The 26218-nt window shown below is 43.8% G+C and overlaps 2 protein-coding genes and 1 non-coding gene across 4 annotated transcripts; 1 reads left to right on the top strand and 2 right to left on the bottom strand.

Annotated features, from left to right (window-relative positions):
* Positions 1 to 833: 833 nt before the first annotated feature.
* On the bottom strand, positions 834 to 6789 carry LOC111975816 (elongation factor 2b). Of its 2 annotated transcripts, XM_070447538.1 has the most exons (14): positions 6698 to 6789; positions 5295 to 5509; positions 5008 to 5189; positions 4843 to 4890; positions 4528 to 4739; positions 4134 to 4309; positions 3900 to 4005; positions 3384 to 3636; positions 3099 to 3294; positions 2542 to 2908; positions 2097 to 2450; positions 1722 to 1904; positions 1318 to 1450; positions 834 to 1179 (listed from the first exon to the last, which is right to left on the bottom strand). In XM_070447538.1, exons 5-14 carry the CDS (start codon positions 4672 to 4674, stop codon positions 986 to 988), a joined length of 2109 nt encoding a protein of 702 aa, XP_070303639.1. In that variant the 5' UTR covers positions 4675 to 4739; positions 4843 to 4890; positions 5008 to 5189; positions 5295 to 5509; positions 6698 to 6789; the 3' UTR covers positions 834 to 985. The 2 variants fall into 2 exon arrangements, with proteins under 2 accessions (XP_070303639.1, XP_023860192.1); XM_024004424.2 differs by lacking the exon at positions 4843 to 4890 and having other exon boundaries at positions 6698 to 6786.
* Positions 3728 to 3794, bottom strand: LOC111976188 (small nucleolar RNA SNORD37). Its single transcript, XR_002878903.1, has one exon. It is a non-coding gene; the product is annotated as a small nucleolar RNA SNORD37 (small nucleolar RNA).
* Positions 6790 to 17888: 11099 nt separating the features above from the next.
* On the top strand, positions 17889 to 25664 carry creb3l3a (cAMP responsive element binding protein 3-like 3a). The gene is made up of 10 exons (XM_024004514.2): positions 17889 to 18050; positions 18478 to 18591; positions 18758 to 19001; positions 19280 to 19413; positions 19828 to 19938; positions 20044 to 20150; positions 21627 to 21695; positions 21792 to 21876; positions 23792 to 23888; positions 24908 to 25664. Exons 1-10 carry the CDS (start codon positions 18027 to 18029, stop codon positions 25231 to 25233), a joined length of 1311 nt encoding a protein of 436 aa, XP_023860282.1. The 5' UTR covers positions 17889 to 18026; the 3' UTR covers positions 25234 to 25664.
* The last annotated feature ends 554 nt before the right edge of the window (positions 25665 to 26218 follow it).

The raw sequence follows: 26218 nt of genomic DNA, 5'->3' as shown, positions 1-26218 counted from the left end.
GATTATATAGTTGCACTGATGCACTTTGACAGGAAACTGACAATTAAACCCTGCCTGCAAGTTTACTATATTATAGAATTGAGTAATCCCTGAAATAAATTGTTGAAATTCAATACATTTCAGGAACTGTTGGCCTACCTGGTGAATCAATGAGTCAAACATGTTACTCTACCAGTATAATGAACCAAAATTGGAATTGACGAAAATGAATTGTCTGATTTAATGTATGGTGAACTGAAGTTACCACTGCTTTACAGTTTGCCTAGACCTGTAAATAGTAAAGTAAGCAAGTGTCTTGTTTTGGATGCCATTCTGTGGAGCCATGGTGCCAGGAAGGCATGTTTGCCTTCTCATCATTTTTCATGCAAGTTAGAGAAATGTGTATATACTCAATTGCATGCTTGCGAAATGCAACACGTTGGTAAACTTTTCTTGTCTAGGTATACCGCCTGCGTGGCAGGAGGCAATTGCCTGAGGTGCCCATAAAATGGTACCAAACAATGCAATCTCAAATTAAAAACACAAGTCTGGCTAATGTACATTGTAAATAAAATGTTCAGATTAAACTAGTCTTTCACAATATAATGGGTTTGCCAAAGCAAGTTAAGGATGCCAGGTCCACTAACAGGCTTTAAAGATGGACAAAGCTGTGTTAAGCATTTTCAGAACCACTTCAAATTTGAAATGAGGGACAGCATGCTGTATGAACAAAGTCCAATAAAATAAGCAAACTAGTATAGGAAACGTTAATATTGAACCAGCTGTTTTCACTGGCTTGTTACCGGTCAGGACGAACTTCCCCCACCCTTTCCCAATGAAGGCCCAACCACAAGTTTTTATTTTCCATTTTTTATTTATTTTATGGTTTACAATTCATAAAGTCTTGACTTTTCTTTTGGCAAATGTTGGTGCTCATGGTGATCTGTACAGTCCTGTCCCTCAGTATTGGAGGGGGGGGGAGGCAGGGGAATGAGAGAGTAGCCTTTTACAATTTGTCCAGGTAGTTGTCCAATGCAGGAATGCCCTCCTTGAGCCCCTTACGTTTACGGGTGTCAGCCACAATCTGAGAGATTTTGGTGGTAGAGTCCTGGGGATCTCCCTGGAGGATCTGCCAGTGGTCAAACACACACTGGGGGAAGGCCTGGCCACCAGTGTTGGAACGCAGGTCAGCTGTGAAACCTGGAGAAAGAACACGGGTATTAGCATACAAGGTTTTACACATACAGAAGGGCTGCAGACTTACTACAACAGAATCATATAGCCATGGTAAATGCATATGGGAAGGGCAAAGTGGACAGCAGTTGGCGAGTCCCTCACCGAAAGACTCATTGACAGGTAGGTAAGCCTTGACGATGAACATGGGGGTCCCCATGACCTGGGACTCCTCGAACACGTGACCGCGCTTCCGGTTCAACACACCGTAGATGCCTCCTACCACCTGCTCAGGACACTGCAGGGAGAAGCGAGGTTAACATTGAAAACTATGGTTAATGCCAACAGGTATGCATGCAAAAGCTGTGCAGTTCAAGCTTCTAGAATTGTAGCATTTTCTAGTCAACTTCCATTAGCCTCTAGTTGCAAGCTCATTTGTACATTCAGGTCTCAGATAGTGGTTTATGGGTTTATCCATCACTTGTTCAGCGTGGTGCATGATTTCTCATCATAGACCTTGTCCTTATTGAAATTAAACATTCAACAGGCATTGTGAATTGTAAGCCTACCTGAATCTCCACCAGGTAGACAGGCTCCATGAGTCTTGGCTGGGCTGTAAGCTGGCAGGCATACAGCACTCGGCGGGCTGTGGGAATGATCTGACCACCACCACGGTGGATAGCATCTGTGTGTAGGGTCACGTCGTGGACGTCAAAGCGGACAGCACGCATGTTTTCTTCACACAGGGCACCCTGAAAACAATATTTAAGGTATTGAATCAAGTACTTTAGGTTACATGACAAATCAACATCCTCACTTTGAAAACTACCCTTTTTGTTTCCCTCAACACAATATAATGCTGCATCTTTGAAAGTTGGCATGCTGGTTTAAAGTCACCGACAAATTCTGCCTGAGGAAAAACGACATCCATAAATCTTGCTCACCTCCTTGACGGCCCACTGGAAGCCGGCCACCACGCTGTCCTTGATCTCGTTCAGGTACTGGACTCCCTTGGTCACGTCCATCAGCAGGTTGGGGCCGGTACCATCAGGGCCGAAGCACCAGATCTTACGGGCCTCAGACACATCCCACTCGTACTTGTCGGCCAGGAAACGGGCACGGATCTTCAGCTCCTGTCTGGCGCTGACGTCGCCCTTCTCGATGTCCTCAGCCAGGCCGTCGGGGAAGGGACGGGCCTTCATGTACAGGCGGTTGTGTTTGTTTGGGGACTTGGATAGGCACATCTGGTTAGACTCCTCGGACACAGTCTCCCTGTAGGAAACCACCGGGTCTGATTTCTGAGGGGGAGAGGGGTGTTTATTAAACACTGCCTGTACCGTGACACCATTGTAAAAGGGATCATGTAAAGAGGCATGAGGACTAGTGTACCTTCAGTGGAATGCAGGCATGGTCCTCCTCCAGATCCTTCAGGCAGATCTCCAGATGKAGCTCGCCAGCTCCAGCGATGATATGCTCTCCAGACTCCTCGATGATACACTGCACCATAGGGTCAGACTTGGCCAGACGCTTCAGGCCCTCCACCAGCTTGGGCAGGTCAGCAGGGTTCTTGGCCTCGACAGCCACTCTCACCACAGGGCTGACGCTGAACTTCATCACCCTCATGTTATGGGCCTGCTCGAAGGTAGTGATGGTCCCGGTCTTCACCAGGTACTGGTCCACTCCAACCAGACCAACAATGTTCCCGCATGGCACGTCCTCGATAGGCTCAATGTAACGTCCCATCATCAGAATGGTCCTAATGAGGAACGGGAAAGTCAGGCAACAGATCAATACTGGGCAAGACTTTATACAGCATCTACGATGTTAGTCTTGAATGCGCCTRGGACTCACTGCATGGTCACAAATGACTTACAGGTCCTCCATAGATTGCGCAAGACAAACAACAAAGTATGGRCATTTGAAGTGTTGCTTTTGAGTGTACCAACCTCTGAATTGGTTTGAGGTAGAGGTCCTCCTTCTTTCCAGGGGTGAAGTTCGGTCCCATAATGCGCACCTTCTGGCCAGAGGACACGCAGCCGGAGAAGACACGGCCGAAGGCGTAGAAGCGACCCTTGTCGGTGGTYGGCACCATCTTGGAGATGTACATCATCAAAGGAGCCTTGGGGTCACAGTTCTTGATACCTAAGATGAAACAGTTGGGTTAACAGACCGGTATACAGTACCCTCCATGTTTCCAGATGAAGGAAACGAGACCGAGGCAGTAGTCTTACCCATGGCAGCTTCATCGTCACCAGGTCCTTCATAGAGCAGCTCACAGCGGTACTTCTGGGCCGTGACGGGGGAGGGCAGGTGGATGGTGATCATCTGGAGCAGGGCCTCTCCGGCTGGCAGCCAGCGACGCATCACAGCCTTCAGCAGGGGCTTGCCCTCCTTCTCCTTGTCCTCATTGTCCAGCTTGATGTCCAGCTTCTCAATCAGCTTGGCCGTCTCCTCTTTCTTGAAGTTCATGATGGCATCAAACACCTATAACAGAAACAGCAGTAAAACTTAATGGTGGACAACAAAATACAGATGAGATCATATGGGGAAAGATAACTATAGCCTTCACCACGCATGTCAGACTGAAGCTTATCATCACTGGACAATCAGGTCAAAGTGAAGAATGTTTATGTCATCACTCATACGCATAAAACTCTAAACGGCTTTCCTGGTCAGATGGGTACATTTCTGGTATGTCGTTCACCTGACCAAACTGAAAAKAGTGTGAAAGTCATGTCCCCACTCACCTTGAAGATGGGGTCCAGCACGAGCTGAGAAAAGGTACGCGGGAGCTTCTTTCCATCAGGTCCGGTGGCCGACTTGCTGAACTTGCCAGTGGCAGGGTCAAAAAACCTGAAGGGGAAGAAAGTATCAGCATTTAACTACACGGCAAACGTGACATGTACCAGACAATCTTAATCAGCAGCCAGTTCTGGAAAATGTGGCAGCTGATTACAAGGTGGACAGTGAGTGGTCCTCACCTTTCACCCCACAGCTTCTTCATCATGTCCTCCACCTTCTTGCAGCGCTCTGCTGGTCCTAGTTGGGCATCACCCTTGGCAAACTTCATCACGTACATCTCAGCAAACTGCTTCAGGGTGAAGGCCCATCCGTGAAGTCCGGACCCAAAGCCAACAGTTCCAATGACTGGGTCAATCTGTGACACAAGTCATTAGTTTGACGACACTTTTGTTCACTATGTGGGCGGGTTGATACCAAGCAGCTAGTATTCTATTTACAGAGAAATGCTTTCAATATTCATGTAAACTGCAGTTTTACCATTGGGTGCAAAACAGAACTGGAGTAATGACAACTTCTCAAGTGATATTAAACKATTTCTGGCAATGCACTACACAGCCAAAATAAGTTGCTTACCATGATGGAGCCCATGGGACCACCCTCATCCTCTCCGTAGGTGGCGATGATGACGTTCACATTCTCCACGATGCGCTGGAAGGTCTGGAACAGATCCTCTGGCTCCAGCTGCAGCTCRAGCAGAGCTCGGTCCATCTTGTTCATCATCAGCACAGGCTTGATACGCTCTGCAATGGCCTGCCTGAGCACAGTCTCGGTCTGCACACACACACCTGGGCAGGGAAGGACAAGAGCAGATAGTGAGTTCGGAAAATGTTGAAAACAAATGGATTGGTTTGTTTGGTTGACTGGCTCCTCCTCCTTTTTGTAATATACCTCATAATCACGGAACCTAGCATCAATATGACATCCTGTATGACATGTCTGAAAATAAAGAAATACTTGTTCACAAATTATAGAACACGCCATATGTTTTTTCCATTACAGAATTCAAAGCATAATCYTGTCAGACATAACTAGGGCGCTAGTCCGCTTTCTTACCTGACACGCAGTCCACAACAACCAGGGCCCCGTCAGTAACACGGAGAGCGGCTGTGACCTCAGAGGAGAAGTCAACGTGGCCTGGAGAGTCAATCAGGTTGATGAGAAACCCAACACCATCTTTGCACTGCTTGATGAAGGCCATGTCGTTCTCCGAGAGCTCGTAGTACATTGAGATGGCGCTGCAGAGAAGGAAATTGTGTTCTTAGTCTACAATAGTAGGAAGCCTCACTCCTACTTCTGGKCAGTCAGGGAAAATGTGCACGAGTATGCTAGTGGACACTCACGTTGACTTGATGGTAATGCAGCGCTCCTGCTCGTCTTTTCGTGTGTCTGTGAAGCGGGTCTCTCCGGCGCGGGAACCTGCGATGATACCAGCCTTCGACACCAGCGAGTCTGTCAGGGTAGACTTACCATGGTCGACGTGCGCAATCACAGACATGTTACGGATGTTGGACTTCTTGTCCATGATGGCACGGATTTGGTCTACGGTAAAGTTCACCTACGGGAAAATTGTTTATTAGTCTTGTCCTTCCACATTGTTAAAAGGTATAAGTCCCAAATATTGAGTAGTATAACCAGCCATGACAGTTTCACCATAGTACTTTCCCCCTTCCACGTGGCCACAAGGACATCAAACTCTTCTAGATTTGGGAACTTAAGATATTATACTGTAATATGTAGCTAGGAGGTAAAACAAAAGTATAACTGCAGATTCTCGTTATAAACTGTGGAATGCACAATACAGTACCATTATGGCAGATGTGAGGCACTGAATGCTGATGCAATTGAATTGCCAATGGGGACCTGGCAGGCAAACAATCATGAGCATACTCGCCCGTTAGCCGACAGGACTTTATTAGCTGGCGTCATGCTTTAGTATTTCAATGCCAGGCAATCAAAAACTGCCAAACTGAGGTAAATCATGGTGCATATAGGATGGCATTGAGCCCACGATGGGACATTTGACTAGAAAACGCTATGCAACCTGACAAAAGTACAGTAGCTAGTAACGTTAGGCCTCGATGCAGTTAACAGAAATATATAAACGTCAGCTACCTAACTACACCTGCCATTTAATCGCACAAAGTATGTAGTGCATTAACTAGATAACGTTAAAACATCAGTTCCTTTACTGCAAACAGCAGACTTCAATTCGATCACAACCATTATGATCAAGACAAGCGCTAAGACAGCGCAGCCTGGCAGAATAGGCCACGTGTACAGCTAGTTACGCCCGTCGGTCAACATAACGTTAGCCGGTTAACTAACAAGTTAACACCGACAGCGTTTACGTCGCTGGATATGGGACAAATAACGTTAACGTAACTAAAAGATAGTTAGGARAATTCGAGACTGGCCGGCAAGCCACATGACAATCGACCGCCAAGAGAACAATACGAGACTGGCCGGCATGGCATCGACACATAGATGCTAGTACCTAATTGGAAGGGCATGACAGGTACAGGTGGCCTCTTTGACATGGAGGATTCTAATTTGTGTTTCGGCACTGTTGTGCGGGATGAGGTTTGTTCACCAGATTTTTTTAATGTTGCCATTTTGTTCCAAACCCAAGTCATCGCATACTATCATCCTAGTTTCAACAATCTATATACTTAAAAGTTATATACAGAAGAAGCAGATACCACGATTACACTATTCCCCAAAATAAACTAACTAGCTAACTCACCATTTTGACGGATGGTTGTGGATTCGCTTAGTGGAAACGAAGACACACGATATGACACTGCCCACCTCACGAGGGCATAGGCAGGGAAGAGACTGGGTTACGTCAACAGGAACGGTTTTATACTGCTGGCGTGCTTCGTGACGACACACCGTGACAGAGCGGGGTACTTTGGCTTTTTGAGACAACTTCTCTGCTTAACATTTGTATCTAGCATTTTACGCTGGTGGGCCTACAAGCGTTGACGAAATATTTATACTGCTACGAAATTAGGCCGAATCAACATCCAGACATCAAGCAAAGAGTAATCGCTTGTGCGCCACACCTAGGTGCAAAAATAGACTGCTGACTGTTGTACACATCCGCTTTTCTTCTTCGATGAGGTTTGACGGTGGTTGGCATCCAATAAATGTTGCATTACCGCCACCTACTAMACTGGAYTATATAACTCCCTTATACTTTGCTTGAAAAAAATAAGTGAACAAATACCCTACCATCTAACACACTAACAAATAAAATAAAGAAAACACCACCCTACTCTATTTTTATATTTTACATTTATTTAGTCCTACTTCAGGCCAACATTCTGAAAGGACAGGACACCCCCACCCATAAGCTTGACACCTGTAACAACGTAATGTATTCGGCATGATAGCTTGTACAGGATAACTTATATATCCTAACATCACTTTGGGTCCCAGAGTGGCGCACCGGTCTAAGGCACTGCATCTCAGTGCATAGAGGCATCACTGCAGTCCCTGGTTTGAATCCAGGCTGCATCACATCCGGTCGTTATTGGGAGTCCCATAGGGCGGCGCACAATTGGCCAGGGTAGGCCATTATTGTAAATAAGAATTTGTTCTTAACTGACTTGACTAGTTAAATGTTTTTTTATTTTTATGTATCACGCTCTGTAACTCTTCTGAAGTCAAGTCTCGCAAACCCAAATACCTCTCTGCAGCTGCCACCAGCACAATTGTCTGCAACTTACATTCTATCCCTGCAGTACAGTTGATAACCATTGCTATAAATGCTAAAAATCCAATCTTACTGAAACATATTGACTTATCCCTCTGTAGTGGTACAGATCTACTACTCACACCACTCCTCTCAGGATCCCCCACCCTTGACCCATCTTCCTCTACTTTCTTCACTGCCTCAGCATACGACACCTTTTGCACTTAGCTAACCCTGGAAACCTCAACCTGCCTATCTCGCTCCGACATTTCTGATCCCCAGCCCCATGGTCACCCCTACAATTAACACATACCACTCCTTTCCCTGATGCTACACATTCCTTTGTCTCATGCCCTTCTGTACACTTCTCACACCTAGGATCCTCCCTCCTACACACTGCTGCCACATCCCCATAAGCTTGACACCTGTAACAACATAATGTATTCGGCATAAAAGCTTGTACAGGATAATTTATAGATCCTAACATCACTTTGTTGGGCAAGACTCAACATCAAAACAACGACTCTTCTGTTTCACCACTCTCATCACCCCGTCTGCGTCGCACCAAACGACAAGCATCACAAACACCGGGAATCTTCTCCTTCAGTTGGTCAACTTCACATTTACCCCTACCCCAGTAATCACTCCTTTCAATGGCACCCTTTTCTTGAGAGCAAAACAATTCACACCTCTTGCCCCCATTCGTTTAACGCGGAGCGCTTGCTCCTTCTGACRAGCAAAAACACAAACAATTCACACAAGACCACTTCTGGTTACCCTCACAGATTCCACAGCACCCTACTCTGTTTTCACCCACCCTGAAACCACACATGGATCAGCCACAGACTCATCTTCATCCTGACCCTCATTGCAAGCCTCGGGCTCCGAGAACTTCACCACACCTACCAGCTCCGATAATTCACCCTCATTCACTTCCATTTCTCCTCCTGTCTTCAACTCACTCTGCTTACACTTTCTACCATTCTTCATTAACAAACCATCTCCCTTTTTCCGCCATTTTTAACCGACCTCCTCTGCCTCTCTTTTTCCCTCCATTCCTCCTCTGTGTTCCAAATATGTCTCCTTATGATAATACTGCACTTCTCCTGACATACATCTTGTTCTTGCCTTCTCAAGGGATGCCATTTAACCGGTTGCCACAATCTCTGTACAATCAGCATGATCCCCTCAGGATGTAGTGCTCAAAAGTGCATCCCACTTGTAAAGCAGCTGCTTCATCTTGATGTTCTCTATCTGGTGTCTTTGGGACGTTCCGGATGTCCACATCCACTCTTACCCGACCTGACCTGACTTGGTAGGCCAGATATTACATTCTTCTTCTTCTTTAAAGTTTTATGACCGACTACACATGTTGGTGTATTGCCGCCACCTACTGTACGGTGTACTGAAACAAAAAATATTCCATTGCGGGAAGGGGGGGCAACATAATACAAAATACAAAAATCAAACAACCATCCCACTCTTTCAGTCACATTCAAATCCCGTTCTACACAGGCTCTGATGCCTATGAGGAGGGAGTATTTATCGACAGGATTCCTTGTAATGCAAAAAAATCCCTGAGTCCCCAAAAACGCTCAGCCACACTCACAATAATGCCTATTTTCTCCTATTTCCTCTCCGTTTGCGTTAATAACCGAAGTAATAAACGTTACAAAGCCCACCTTCTTAACATGCAACATGTCAGGATCCCTCTGTTGACAATGAACATCATTTTGTGCCTCTACTCCTACTACCACTACTTCAACTTCACACCTTTCTTCCACTGTTCTCAACGCCTCTGGATAGGAGACATTCTGGACAGCCCTTATTCTTGCCACCTCTGTCTCCTTCACTCGAACAGGACACTTCAGAAATTCGGCTGCATGTTCACCACCACAATTGCAGCATTTAGGCTCAGCCGGCATATAATACCCCTTCCATCTAAATACACTTGACACATGACCAAATCATTTACATTTATCACACTGTATGGGTTTGGGCACAAAGGCTCTCCCAGGGAATCTCATGTAACCCAAATACACGTGAGAAGGAAGAAACTCTTCATCAAAAAACAATAGAATGGATGGAGTGGGCTTCCTTGCATTTGCTTCTAGTGTAACAGTTTAACTTTACGTCCGTCCCCTCGCCCCGACCCGGGCGCGAACCAGGGACCCACTGCACACATCAACAACAGTCACCCACGAAGCATCGTTACCCATCGCTCCACAAAAGCCGCGGCCCTTGCAGAGCAAGGGGAACCACTACTTCAAGGTCTCAGAGCAAGTGACGTCACCAATTGAAAGGCTATTAGCGCGCACAACCGCTAACTAGCTAGCCATTTCACATCCGTTACACTCATCCCCCTTTCGACCTCCTCCTTTTCAGCAGCAACCAGTGATCCGGGTCATGGCACCAATGTAACAGTTTAACTTTACGTCCGTCCCCTCGCCCCGGGCGCGAACCAGGGACCCTCTGCACACATCAACAACAGTCACCCACGAAGCATCGCTACCCATCGCTCCACAAAAGCCGCGGCCCTTGCAGAGCAAGGGGAACCACTACTTCAAGGTCTCAGAGCAAGTGACGTCACCGATTGAAAGGCTATTAGCGCGCACCACCGCTAACTAGCTAGCCATTTCACATCCGTTACACTAGCGCCACCCCAAAGATAACACCCTTGATATGCGCCCTGCTTCGAAGATCCACACGACACATTCCATTCTGACATCATCTTGAGACACAGAGCACGCACCTTCTGTTCCATAGAAACACAAAAAAACTYAATAAGCCCACTTCTCGTTATTCTCTACGACGCCACCTCATCCAACACATCCACAATTTTAATAGAGACTTCAAACAGATCTCCCACGTAACAACATCGATCGAAAACCCTTACAATTTTGTAGTGGATTCAGTGTATCCACTCAAATTCGCATACCACCCCAACAGATCCACAGATGACGCAATCTCAATTACACTTTATACTGTGAGGGTGTTGGTGAATGGAGAAACGTGGAGTCAGGCGCAGGACACAGAGATGAGTATAGTCTGACAGTTTACTCAAAAATGAAGAATAAATACTCCAACACGGAAAACACAAAAATCCAAAACACAAGAACACGAACCCACATGACAAACAATAACGCACAAAACAGAGAGGGAAGCCAGAGGGTTAAATAAGGAACATAATTAATGGAATAGAAATCAGGTGTGTATAATGAAGACAAAACCAAACGAAAATGAAACATGGATCGGTGGTCGTGACACATACTTCCCTCTCCCACCTCCAAAAGGGGAAATAACTGTGATAATTCTGGGGACCCTGGGACTGAACTCCTCCCTCTATAACTGGACTTCCTAACGGGACTGCCCCAGGTGGTGAGGGTAGGCAACAACACCTCTGCCACGCAGACCCTCAATAGGGGGGCCCCCTCAATGGTTTGTGCTTAGTCCCCTCTTGTACTCCCTATTCACCCACAACTGCGTGATCACGCACAACTCCAACACCATCATCAAGTTTGTTGACAACACGAAGGTGGTAGGCCTGATCACCGACGGCGATGAGACAGCCTACAGGGAGGAGGTCAGAGACTTGACAGTGTGGTGCCATGACAACAACCCTTCCTTCAACATCAGTAAGACCAAGGAGCTGATCGTGGACGACAGGAGAAAGAGGGGAGAGCACACCCCCATCTACATCAACAGGGCTGAAGTGGAGCGGGTTGAGAGCTTCAAGTTCCTTGGCATCCACATCACTAAGGACTGAACAGGGTCCACACACACCAGCACAGTTGTGAAGAGGGCATGACAGCACCTCCTCCCCCTCAGGAGGCTGAAAAGATTTGGTATGGGCCCTCAGATCCTCAAAAAGTTCTACAGCTACGCCATCGAGAGAATCTTGACTGGCTGCATCACTGCTTGGTATGGCAAATGCACTACCCTGGACTGCAAAACGCTACATTGCGTGGTGCGGATAGCCCAGTATATCACTGTGGCTGAGCTCCCTGCCATCCAGGACCTCTATATCAGGCGGTGTCAGAGGAATGCCCGAAAAATTGCAAAAGACTTCAGCCACCAAAGCCATAGATGTTCACTCTGCTACCGTCCGGCAAACGGTACCTGGGCATTGGCTCCCAGACCAACAGGCTCCGAGACAGCTTCTACCCCCAAGCCATACGACTGATAAATAGCCGAAAGAACTGATAAATAGTTAAATAATGGTTACCCGGACTATCTGCACTTATCTTGCACTGACTCTATGCACACTCACAAGACTATATCTACTGTACACACACTCACACTCACACACACACTACACTGACACTCTCACACAATTCAGTCCCATTCAAAATCCTATTTTTCCTAACCCCTAACCCTAAACCTAACCCTAACCCGTACTCTTACCCTAACCCTAACCCGTACTCTTACCTTAACCTTAACCCTAACCTTAACCCAAAAACCTAACCTTAACCCTAACCCTAAACCTAACCCTAGCCCTAAAACTAACCCTAGCTCCTAACCCTTAACATAATTCTAACCTTAACCCAAGTTGGTCAATAAAGAATAAATCTGGTCCCCACAAGAATAGATAAACACGTCCAACACACACAACACACACCACACACACACACACACACACCACACCACCCACACACCACAACAAACACACACACACACACACACACACACAACACACACACCACACACCACTGAACAGGGGAAAAAACATCACAACATTCACTGAGGATAGATTACATACACTAAGTACACAACATATTAAGAACATGACAAGGACTGACCAGGTGAATCCAGGTGAAAGCTATGATCCCTTATTGATGTCACTTGTTAAATCCACTTCAATCAGTGTAGATGAAGGGGAGAAGATTTGTAATCCTTTAGACAATTGAGACATGGATTGTGTATGTGTGCCATTCAGAGGGTGAATGGGCAAGACAATAGATTTATTTAAGTGCCTTTGAACAGGGTATGGTAGTAGTTGCCAGGTTCACCGGTTTGTATCAAGAACTGCAATGCTGCTGGATTTTTCACGCTCAACAGTTTCCTCTGTGTCTCAAGAATGGTCCACCACCCAAAGGACATCCAGCCAACTTGACACAACTGTGGGAAGCATTGGAGTCAACATGGGCCAGCATCCCTGTGGAATGCTTCCGACACCTAATAGAGTCCATGCCCAGACGAACTGAGGCTCTATCCTGATGCCTAGTCACTTTACCCTGCCTTCATGTACATATCTACCTCAGATACCTTATTATGATCTGTCCTGATGCCTAGTCACTTTACCCTGCCTTCATGTACATATCTACCTCAGATACCTTATTATGATCTATCCTGATGCCTGGTCACCTTACCCTGCCTTCATGTACATTATACATCTTTGCAGCTCTGCATCTTTGGGAAGGGCTRGTAAGCAAGCATTTCACTGTTAGGTCTACACTAGTTGTATTCAGCGCATGCGACAAATACAATTTCTTTTGAATGTTCCTTTTAGAAGTATAAATTATACCCATAGAAAATGCACTTTTACGGGTGCGTTTACACAGGCAGCCCAATTCTGATCTTTTTATTTCTCACTAATTGGTCTGTTGACATATCACATCAGATCTTTTCACGTCAGCTTTTTTTCAGAGCCGATCTGATTGGTCGACTGACCAATTAGTGAAAAAAAGATCAGAATTGGGCTACCTGTGTAAACACAGCCTATTTTAGGCTAGATGGGACAGTTCACCCCAAGTAAAAGTTGGACTGCATTTTTGCCATTCCTCAAAAACCCTATAAAACAAAACTTATTCCTGATTTCTTTCAACTCATTTGGCCTCAATCACATAAAAAACAAAAAACATGTTGTGCATATCTTTCCCATTAATTCTGGATTGAGACCAGCATATCAGGGTAGCTGTAATGCAGTGGTTAAGGGCTTGTAAGTAAGCATTTCACTGTAAGGTCTACACTTGTTGTATTCGGGGGCATGTGACAAATACAATTTCATTTGATTTTGAAAAGGGAAGCGATAGATTAGAGTACACAATTTGAATTTGGTGATTTATCCCATGTAAAGTAAAAGCTATGGAACATTTGATTTCAAACAATTTATTGTTATTATTGCACTCCGACTGTGAACGACTGCCAGTTGCCACGTCACTTTGTCAAGTCTTCCAGCAGGTGGTGCCTCTGCGAAGAGTTCAGACCTCTTTCTGCATCATTAGTAAGTTTCCACCGCATTCTAACTCTCTGTCTCTGAAGTGCCATACAACWCTCTCTACCGGTCTGTGCTGTTACGTAAGGTATTATCTAATGATAGTACTTTAAGACATGGGCTTATATAACAGAATGTCCTGTTCCATACCCAAAAGCCCATTACAGGGCAAAATGTCATATTTCATATTGTTAGAGCTGTTTTTAGCAGCATGACCTCGTTTTAAATAACTTTTGCGACTCCTTAGACTTCTAGATTTTAATCAATAGGACTAAAGTCAGACAAACTTTTCAATATTTCTAGATTTACTTTCACTGAGATAAAGACATCTGGTCAATATGAAGGGACGTGCTTTATGCTGCTATTCAAAACATTGAATGTGATTGAAATCCCACAATGTGTATTGGACTCCCACTGACTGAGCGAGGAGTTGAACGCAGACTGATTATGATTGTGCAAAGACCATTCAAAGCCATTTAAGCCCAATATTACACCCAGAAATCTACACTTACTCAGTCTGCTAAGGGCTTTACTTTCATTCAAGTATTATTCAGACCAAACACACTCTGAAGGTTATTTTTCATGATCTCTATTTAGGCTCCATTCACATTGTCATTCAGTCCTTCACATCCAGCCAATTGAACACCCACTTGCTTTTGACTCACACTCACAGTTGCTTTTGACTCACACTCACAGTTGCTTTTGACTCACACTCACAGTTGCTTTTGACTCACACTCGCAGATGCTTTTGACTCACAGTTACTTGTGTCAACATTTTAAGATGTCTATTTTTTTTACAAAATAATATTTGCACGGACTGTATTGTACCCATTGGATGTATGCTTTAAACATACAACATGTGAACGTTTGCTTGTAGGAGCAATGACCGGTTACATCAGGCCATATCCATAAGGGTAATCCCAAAGCCACAGAGCCTGAGAGTAGTGATATATTGTTTTTTTATTCTGTTGTAACAATGTACAAGCGCAACTTGCAGGCTAAGAACAGGGTTTTACCCTTTGGACCCATTCCCCATCAGATAGAGGAGCAATAATGATAACGTAATCCTGCCACAATATAAAGACCATCATGGTTATTGGCAGTGATCCTGTTGCAAACTGAACTGAAGACACAGCTAGCAGGACAGAGACAGACGAAAGGAAAGAGTAACAGATATTTGAAATGATACAGTGAGCTAGGAGATAGGGAGAGAAAAAGGGTCAGGCTTTTTGGACATAATAGAACATTTAGAAGTTGACAACTGAGAAGTTCACAACTCATAATTTGATGTTAACTGTCTATGAGAAAAATGAATAAATGGTGGATAGCTTCACTGCTGTGTGTGCTTTATGACCATATTCAGGGCCTTCAGAAGTATTCACACCCCTTGACTTTTTCCACATTTTGTTGTGTTACAAAGTGGGATAAAAATGTATTTAATTGTAATATTTTTGTCAACGATCTACACAAAATACTCTGTAATGTCAAAGTGAAAAACAAATATTACATTAGTAAAAACTTAATGAAAAATAAAACACTAATATATCTTGATTAAATAAGTATTCAACCGTGTGAGTCAATACACGTTYGAATCACCTTTGGCAGCGATTACAGCTGTGTTCTGGGTAAGTCTCTAAGAGCTTTCCACACCTGGATTGTACAACATTTGCCCATTATTATTTCCAAAATGATTCAAGCTCTGTCAAATTGGTTGTTGATCATTGTTAGACAACCATTTTCAGGTCTTGCCATAGATTTGTGTAGACTTGGCCTTTTGGTGTTTTAGGTTATTGTCTTGCTGAAAGGTGAATTAATCTCCCAGTGTCTGGTGGAAAGCAGACTGAACCAGGTTTTCCTCTAGGATTCTGCGTGTGCTTAGCCCCATTCCGTTTCTTTTTTTATCCTGAAAAACTCCACCATTTTTAATGATTACAAGCATACCCATAATATATGAAAACATGAAGAGTGGTACTCAGTAATGTGTTGTATTGGATTTTCCCCAAACATAACACTTTGTATTCAGGACAAAAAGTTTATTGCTTTGCCACATTTTTGCAGTATTACTTTGCCTTGCTGCAAAAAGGATGCATGTTTTGGAATATTTTTTATTCTATACAGGCTTCCTTCTTTTCACTCCGTCAATTAGGTTAGTATTGTGGAATAACTACAATGTTGTTGATTCATCTTCAGTTTTCTCCTATCACAGCCATTAAACTCTATAACATTTTTAATGTCGCCATTGGCCTTATGGTGAAATCTTTGAGCAGTTTCCTTCCTCTCCCGCAACTAAGTTAGGAAGGACGCCTGTATTTTTGGAGTGACTGGGTGTATTGATACACCATCCAAAGTGTAATTAATAACTTCACCATGCTGAAAGGGATATTTTTACCCATCTACCAATCGGTGTGGCATTGGAAAACCTCCCTGGTCTTTGTGGTTGAATCTGTTCTAAATTCACTGCTCGACTGCGGGACCTGACAGATAAATGTATGTGTGGGGTACAGAGGTGAGGTAGTCGTTCAAAAATCATGTTAAACACTATTATTGCGCACCAAATGTAAATATAAAATTTTTGAAAAACGTAATTCCACTTTGACATTATGGGGAGGCCAGTGACAACAAATCTGAATTTAATCAATTTTAAATGAAGGCTATAACACAACAAAATGTGAAAAAATACAAGGGGTGTGAATACTTTCGGAAGACACAGTAGATGTGAGAGAAATAGCTCTGTCACTATTGAGATGTATAGACTAATAGCCTTGCCAAAATAATCTTCCATCAACTTTCCAATACAATTCCTAAGGCTTTCTGATTTACATTTTGAGAACATAAACAGCCKAATCAGTATCAGCATTTGACAAAGTGAGATTTAAATAGATTTGTCTTCCGCATTAAAACACTGAGACTGGCAGTTGATGACTGCAATTCATGACTGCAATTTGTTTTGGTGGATTTTTTTATTTTCCCTGTAGAGCCCAGGGGTCTTTGCATGTGTCATAATTGCAGCTAAAATGGGAACAAGTTTGAACATACTTTAGAAAAGAGCAAACATAAACATGTTCCCATGTTTTGTTTTTGTTTAATTTATACCTGTGCTGCATTTCTAGGCATTAGTCATAAGCACAACAGAATCACAGTAATAACAACAGGTGGTGTCTTCTAAATATTGTCAATGGTGTATCGGAGGCGAAGTCAGGTGCAGGAGAGCAGAGTATAATGAACAGGCGCACTTTTATTAAAGTTCCAAAAACGAGAGCACTACATAAATCAAACGCGCTCAAAAAACGGAACATAAAAGTAAAGCGCCTAAACTAACACCACATAACATGAAACAATTACACACAAAACATGATGGGAAACAGAGGGTAACAGAGGGTTTCCCCAAATACAAGTAGATTGATTGGGGAAATGAAAACCAGGTGTGTATGGAAACAAGACAAAACAAATGGATATATGAAAAATGGAGCGGTGAAGGCTAGAAAGCCGGTGACGTCGATCGCCGAACGCCGCCCGAACAAGGAGAGGAGCCGACTTCGGCGGAAGTCGTGACAAATATATCTGGAAACGAATGCAGAAACTTCCAGGAGATCTACATAAAAATATTTAATGAATTGTGAGAGGATATAAGGGCATGCTTTTTTCTGTTCAGACTTGAAAGAATTGATTGATTTAAATTTATAAAATAAAGATTTAATTATAAAAGCATTCTTTCATTTTTATGGGGATTGTTTTAAATGGATAAACGGTATCATAGTGTGTTGGTTACTTTATGAATTAACAAACAACACAGAAACCGTGTCAAAGGTTAACCCTCATTCCTCCTGTCAATCTGCTATCAAACACAACAAGAGGAAAGGAAAGTATAAACTTTTCATCCATCCACGTTCTTTCTTTTCTAGACAGTCAAACTTGCCTCAGTTGTCAGTCTTTCCCTGCCAATCAAATCTCCGCTTTACATGCTGGCCAATGGGGTGACAGACCTGGGGTTGATGACTGGATGTGCTTTGTTGGAGTTTAAACCTTGGACCTCAGAACACGAGCAGTGAGATACAGTAGAGACACACTGGAACAGAGCTCCTTCACAACAAAGGAAACGGACCATTTTACTGGATTTATCTTGTTTTGGGGAGTTCCTCCCTGTTCCACCCTAGTTCTGAAATGATGGACCACTATTCAGACCAGGTAACACGGCCTATGTGTTCGTTTCTGTGTTTTACTATGTCCTGGATAAGTAGGTTAGCAGTTTATGTTATTAGGGCAGCCAAGGTTATATGTGCCATCTAACAAAGTTCCTAAGACGCAGTAGATCTACCTGCCAGTGAGTGGGTGAGTGTGTAGGTTTGGGTGTTTTGTGTGGTCTACATAGACCGACAATCTTTTAAAGTCCAAACTAGATCAATTTAATTGAGTTTAACTCAAGTTTACTGTGTTGAATGGCATGGTAAAACTGATTAAAAAGTCAGATTAGAGTGACATGAGATAATGGTAATAAAAGGCTAGTCCTTGGTATGATTGCTTTTACAGCCTTCCTGTAAGGATCTTTGTATGTTATCTCTCATTTGTAAACATAGAGTAGCATGATGTCATTGAGTGGCCTGTTCTGTTCCAGGGTTGCGACGGAATTGAGCTGCTTGATTTGCTGTTCGATCAGAACGATGGCATCCTCCGTCACGAGGAGATGGGACACCATGACAACCATGCCTGGCCTATTCACAAGCCAAACGTGAGTGGAGTGAAAGCATTCACTCTTTGATGTTACCCTGCCGTGATTTTACATTTTCACCTTGGCTGTGTCTACCACGTGATCCCCATATCTAGCCTGCTTTTCTCAACCACTCTCTCCAGTACGGCTGTACAGTAATTAGAACATTTGGTGTGTTATTTGGCAGATGCTGCGTCCAACAAAGCTACAGGGCGAGGACTTCTTGAACACCCTCCTGAGTGTCAGTGACTCGGTTTCGGGGTCACCCCTATGGTCTCCCTCTCCCAGTGACAGTGGAATCAGTGAGGACCCCCACTCCGATCAGATGGACAGCCCCAAGCGCCCTGAGAGCCCTCCCACAGAGCCCCATTTCCTCCCACCTCAGCCACACACCAGGGCCGCCCTGGACACCGACTTCTCCATTAATATCAGTAGGACATATATGGCACACATTAGTACAGAAAGTATACAAATATGTAGAGCATTTCATGTTATTTTTTATATAAGTGACATTGAGAAAATTTGCTACGTTATGTTAGATGTGTGATTAATATTGCTTATGTCAACATTATAAGCTCCTCCTTTGAAAGCAACACAGTTTTCATTTGTATCTTTAGGCTAATCCTGCCTTTGTATCAGTATGAACACAAACACAGACAAATGATGGCCCTTACGTCTGGCCACATCCTGTCTCTCTGTATGGTTACAGATGGCTGGGACTCAGGCTTCTACCCAGGAAGGACTGGTGGGACAAAGTGTTCCTCTGATGTACACAAAACCCAGCTGACCTCTAGCTTTCCCCTCACTGTCAAGGAGCTACTGCTCTCTGGTACATCTGAGACGGTGAGTGATGATAAAGGGTATGCGTGTGTGTGCGTGTCTGTGTGCGTGTGCGCTAGCATGCGAGTAAGTGTGTGTGTGAGTGCTTGGATGAGTGCGTCTGTAATGGCTTGTTCGTATGTTGGCGAGTGTGTTGGAGTGGAGAGGAATAGGTAAGATGGATAAAGTCATTCTAAAACATTCAGAGGAGAACATGAAGAAACAGGTTAACTTAAAAGAGACAGTCGCAGCAGGGCATGAGTTCAGGACGGTAATGTAACTGGTGTGAGGAAAGCAGGAGATGAGAGGAATGGGCTATGCTGCCTGCCTGCCTCTGCACTCCTTCCACTCACTCTGAAAAACACATTGCTGCTCAGGCCACTGGTTGTGATGCTTTACATATTATGTACTGTATTAACATTCCCGTCTCACTTCCAGCCCCCACAGCAGTCCCAGCAGTCCTTCCAAGAGTTGATTCTCAATGAGGACGAGAAAAAACTGCTCGCCAAGGAGGGGGTGACTCTGCCTAGCCAACTACCCCTCACCAAGGTAAAACTTTTTTTGCAGTCTTTTGCAGCTTCACAGAACAACTTAAGGCTCTTGAGGATTTCAAATGCGCGTAAACATGCTAAATAGTTTGTCGTTTTCCATTAGTATGAGGAGAGGATTCTGAAGAAAATTCGCAGAAAGATCCGGAACAAGCAGTCGGCCCAAGAGAGCAGGAAGAAGAAAAAGGAATATATTGATGGTCTGGAGAGCAGGTACTGACAATAGGCACTAAATAAATGGACAAGATATGGACTCACAGGCCTAAAGTCAAAGTAGAAGTGTCCAACTCTGACAACTGACAAAAATGTATAAAGCACTTCTACAAACTAACAAGATATTTGGAACACGTCACAGGCAATGTTCCTTCTAAACTGCGCTCCTGTGCAGGCCGCGCAGAAGAAATATCAGCCCGTGCAGTGAAGCACGAGATTGAACGTCACTCAACTTTCTAGAGTTTTCCCTGTTAGTTAACACTATCAATGTTTCCCTTTACTATGGGAATTGTGATGGAATCAATGCAATATTAGCCGCTTCCAATGCAACATCCTGAACAAAACTAAATATGCAAGAGATTTTGCTGTAGGCAGAATGAATCGGAGTAGGATTCTACCCAGAACTGTGCGGCATAACCAATCAGAGCTGCAGTAGGCCTATATGCAAATAGACCGTTGCCATATATGGATCTGTGCCATTCACTTTGAACTGGACTGTGTTTACACCATGAGCGGTTGTGGTTAGATAAGCTTGTTTTGAGATCAAAGCGAGAGCTGCATGTAGCCACCTGTGCACATGTGTTCATATCCTTTGCTAGGCAGTGAGTTATTAGCCCAGTTATGGATAATTTGTAGTTAGCAATGAGGGAGTGATTGTTTCCTACAAGAGCACAAAACGTGTACATTTCTAGACGTCTTTAAAAAGCAAGTCATGAAAATTGCTTTTTTTTTGTCTTAAAGGGGCAGTGTTATATTTTGAGATAGCTTATTCAAGCCTAAGTAGCCAACAAGCAGAGAGTAGCATAATTTGTTTAATTCTCTGTAATAATGGTATGGGACTAATAATGCATTTTATTTTGTTAAGTGGTTTCTTGTATCAAACAACAGAACAACATTTTTAATCACCTCCTTGTCTGAAGGACATGTGGATAAACAGGTTAATGTCAAGCTCTGCATGGTTTTTTCAAAAGTCTCATGAACACCACACATTGGCTGCTACTGTAGGCTGAACGATAGAACAGCTATTTCCATGTAAATTATGTTAGAGTGACTTTCCATTGTTTAAGGCAATTCACTCTGTTAGGTCTACGTTATGATCAAATAGCCACAGTAGCCTACTTGGCCACTGTTAAAACTGTAACTTAAGTGGGTACAGCCTCATTGTACACAGTAAACGCACGTTGGAATTTTCACAACTTTCACGTTTGCCCTCAGCAGACCTGAAATGTGCCCAGTGCTGGTCTCAGGGTGCTGAGCACAAAACGTTTAAGAAACAGTGTGTGAGTTTTGTGGTGCAAAGAAACTGCATAGGGCCCATTGTGTAATTCAGTGTCACAGTATGATTTGATTATACCAAAGTGTTTCTCGGCATGGTGGTGAGTGATACTGTAGCAGGATGGTGTTTTTCTTGGACTGATCGAGCAGCAACAGCTTGTCAGTCTCATCTAGGAAATTCCCTTGTTGTTCCTCTTCCAGGATGACTGCCTGCAACACACACAACCAGGAGCTGCAGAGGAAGGTGTTCCAGTTGGAGAAATGCAACACGTGAGGAACCTACAAACTAATCTCCTCTCCCTGCTCTGTTTCTGCATCCGTACACCCAGTGGCAAAGTTTGCTAATTGAGCCTCTGTGTCTCCCAGGTCTCTGATGGAGCAGCTGCGTAGGATGCAGACTCTGGTAATGAATGGCTCCAAAAAGGCCGCCCAGGCTGGGACCTGTGTCCTGGTAAGCAGAAATGTCACTTTTAGAAACAGTTCACTAGATCAGCTCATACACCATATGGGATTAGAGAGAGACAGACAGGTGGAGAGGTAGAAAGATGCAACCACCTCACTCTTTCCCATTTAACCAGGGGATACAGCTACTGTTAGAAGTTATACCATTAGAATTATCAACAGTGAGAATGAATGGTGCTAGTCAAGGAACAATTGAGGCCTGGACAAATATACCTGACTCTGAAAATAATAATCTCGCTAAAGCCCCACACATACAAACCAATATATATACTGTATATATTTAGACTTTTGTCCTTTGCTTTCAGACCCACAGGGAAGGGGTGGTACTGGTGGGTTGGGAGGATGTTGGCGTTGGGTTGGGGCAATCTTTGTATGCATTTATTTGATTGTTTTGTACCTGTAACCCCCCCTCTGAAAAAAATGACAAAACTAAATAAAAAGGTGTATGCCAGACATATAGAGTGAAACATACACAGAGAGATACACTCAAGAGAGACACACCATTGATTCACCTGTCTATAATATATTTGGACAGATCAACTAAAACCACATCAGTGCCAACAGAAATTAGACTTTGTAAATCCAGATATGAATATGAATGAGTTTGTGTCTCTTCTAATACCTTGTACTTTAAAACTTCTTATGGCTTGGGGGCAGTATTTTGAGGTCTGGATGAGAAGCGTGCCCAAAGTAAACTGCCTGTTACTCAGGCCCAGAAGCTAGGATATGCATATAATTGGTAGATTTGGATAGAAAACACTTTATAGTGTTTTAGAAAACACAGTTTCCAAAACTGTTGAAATAATGTCTGTGAGTATAACAGAATTGATATGGCAGGCGAAAACTTGAGGAAAATCCATCCAGGAAGTGGGATTTTTTTATGTGGGTATTTTCAATTGAATGCCTATAGAGTATGTAATGGGTTAGGACCCAGATTGCAGTTCCTATGGCTTCCACTAGATGTCAACAGTCTTTAGACATTGTTTCAGGCTTGTTTTCTGAAAAATGAAGAAGAATGAGACCTTTCTGTCAGTGGACTGTAGAATCATGCAGTGCTGGTTTGCGCGCGTGACCGAGTGCACGCCCATCGTTGTTTTTCCTTTCTATTGAATACGCTATTGTCCGGTTGAGATATTATCGATTATTTAGACAATTGACAACCTGAGGATTAATTATAAACATCGTTTGACATGTTTCGACAAACTTTACTGGTACTTTTAGGATGTATTTGTCTGCATGTTTTGACCGCCTTTGAACCAGTGGATTACTGAACAAAACGCGCCAATAAAACTGAGTTTTTGGGATATAAAGAGGGACTTTATCGAACAAAACAAACATTTATTGGGTAGCTGGGACTCTTGTGACTGCAACCATATGAAGATCTTCAAAGGTAAGTGATTAATTTTATTGCTATTTCTAACTTTGTAATTCCTTTACTTGGTTGTAAAATGTTTGTATGCTTTTGTAAGCGGGGCACTGTCCTCAGATAATTGCATGGTATGCTTTCGCCGTAAAGCCTTTTTGAAATCTGACAAAGCGGCTGGATTAACAAGAAGTTCATCTTTAAGCCGATGTATAACACTTGTATTTTTTAGGAATGTTTATTATGACTTTGGCGCTCTGCAATTTCACCGGATGTTGTCGGGGAGGGTCGCTAGCGGAACACCTGCGCCAGAAAGGTTAAGAAAATGCAGAAATGTAAATAATACGGATTGTGTGTTCACACCTGTTGACTTTGATGCACTGTACTGGGATTAGCTGAACAGCTTTGAACAACAGTTACTGAAGAGTGTGTCTTTAACTCTGGAGCTCTACTGGGGATTGGAAGGTCCCCTAAACTGCTAAACCTTGTTGGCTGTGGCAAAGTACAAATTATCACTTTTTCACTTTTCCTTTTTCCCTAGGTGCTGCTTCTGTCCTTCTCCCTCATCCTCTTCCCAAACCTGAAACCTTTCTCCGAGCCCAAAGTCAGCCAAGGAGGGGACTTCAGCCCAGTGAGAGGTGAGTCAGCCTCCCGTACTTCCCGGCCAAACTTCGCCCCGCCACCCCGTACCTCCTGCCTCACATCACAGCTGGAGAGCTGATTAGACTAGAGCTCCTCTCATAGTGCCAGACGCTGCTATGGCGCTGCTGCTATAACAACTCACCTGCAGAGCACATTTCAGATCAAGAGCAGAGCTGGCAACCCTTAGCACAGAGAACATGTATTACTAATCCCTATTCTCATCAGCTTGTCTGACTAACAGTCTCCTTTCAACAGTTGTACACTCTTAGAAAAAAAGGTGCTGGCCTCCCGAGTGGCGCAGCGGTCTAAGGCATTGCATTGCAGTGTTCGATCGGGTTCAATCTCAGGCTGTGTCACAGCCGGCCGTGACCAGGAGACCCATGAGGCGGCACACAATTGGCCCAGCGTTGTCCGGGTTAGGGGAAGGTTTGACCGGCCGAGATTTCCCATCGTGCTCTAGCGACTCCTTGTGGCGGGCCGGGCGCCTGCAAGCTGACTCCGGTCGCCAGCTGTACGGTGTTTCCTCTGACATATTGTTGCGGCTGGCTTCCGGGTTAAGCAAGCAGTGTGTCAAGAAGCAGTGCTTGGCAGGGTCGTGTTTCTAAATGGAACCCAAAAGGGTTCTGCCTGCAACCAAAAAGSGTTCTCCTAAGGGGACAGCTGAAGTTTTTTCTAAGAGTATAGGAATTGTTGGATACAATATGAAAGGGACTTCAAAGATATCTAATGATCTCATAATGTTTTAAGATAGTGAATGACTTAAATGTAATTACTCATCTTAACTGATGGTCTGTCAGCTCTGCGAGTGGAATCTATTCTTACAGTAGATGTCTTTGGTTAATTGTACAACCAAAAGCCAGGGTACACGTTTTTTAAAAGGTGGCTTACAGTCTAACAACTTAAAGTTGGACTGGGGATGTAGTATGTGTGACATTAGTTCACCATTTAATGACTGGAATCGATATGTGTTGAGCTGCTTAGTCACCTGTAACCTGTGTCCCTCTCTCCCCTGCAGTCCAGTCACGATCCCTGCACAACCTCCAGTCTTCCAGAGTACTGCATGTCATTGACCAGCCGTACCATACTGCAGACGGCGAGCCCAAGTCTCCGCACGACCATTTCCCAGGAGACCAGGGGGTAAATGAGATGACCTCTCTGCTGGGTAAGCTGGGCACCGGTGACGGCGGCCAGGGGCTGTCCAATCTCGACCCCATGTCTCCCAACAATAGCCTGGATGAGCAAGCCCATTTCCACGGGGACCCCATTACCGGCCACATAGCTACAGTGACCTTGAATCCACACCGCAGAGCCACACTACGCCCACATGCTGATGACATGTGATTGGATAGAGTATTCCCAGCAGGATTCTTCTGCTCTGCTCCCATCTCCACACAATTCATATGATGAAACATAGAGTAGCACACACCTCAGTCTCTTTTTTACACTGTTAGGGTAATAAGAAATAAATCATTCCTGCTTTTGCCTCATATTTTATGTATATGCTTTTTTCTTGTTTGTTATACTGTTTTGTATTGTTTTCAAGATGAATTGAGCATCTCTTGCCCCTCCATGACTGTTTTAACATTGACTGTGTAGATTTGTGTATTTTGAGAAAGGCAATAATTCTTGTTTTTCATAACTGTGATGGTGTGTACAACTTTGAGCTTTACAAACAATTTTGAGATTAATTTTGCATGTATACTACGAAGCAATAAGCAATACTTTATTGACAATCATGCTACAAATTAATAAAACTGTCTCAAACTTTAGAATGTTTAAGTGCTGTCTGCATGTCTGAGTAGTTTCATTAGATTCAGTAGCTCGTGCCATTAGCATCTAAAAGTCTAAGCTGTTGGGCGGGGGCGGAAAGGGGGGAGGGGTACTAAGCTAACATATGGAATTGTTTAAGATGGTCATACCATGGATCCTTTAGCTATTTGATTTAGAATTGTAGGACCCCTTTAGGTATCAAAACATGTTATTTTGATTTATTTAATCCAATATGGAATTTGGTCTTTACTACTATAGCCCATAGAAATGCACTCAATAACACATTCAGAAATGGCAAATAAATAAATCATAAGGGTTTGTAGTGTCGGTCCTATATCTAGGAGATATAAGAAAGCTCAGGATATATATATATATTTAGTTTTTACACATATTTAACCSCTTCTTTTTGAAATTATTTTATAAAACTACCTCCATACCTCCATCCGTTTGTATGGGTTATCTTCAGACGAGTCCCATGACACTTGTGGTGGTCATAGAGCAAAATGGAGAACACAGTTGTGTTCGTGAGAGTGGTCATAATAGTTTGTTGGCCAAA

This window comes from Salvelinus sp. IW2-2015, linkage group LG16 (genome assembly GCF_002910315.2).
Source record: "Salvelinus sp. IW2-2015 linkage group LG16, ASM291031v2, whole genome shotgun sequence".
Taxonomy (NCBI): Eukaryota; Metazoa; Chordata; class Actinopteri; order Salmoniformes; family Salmonidae; genus Salvelinus; species Salvelinus sp. IW2-2015.
This window is presented reverse-complemented; position numbering and strand designations above follow the sequence as displayed.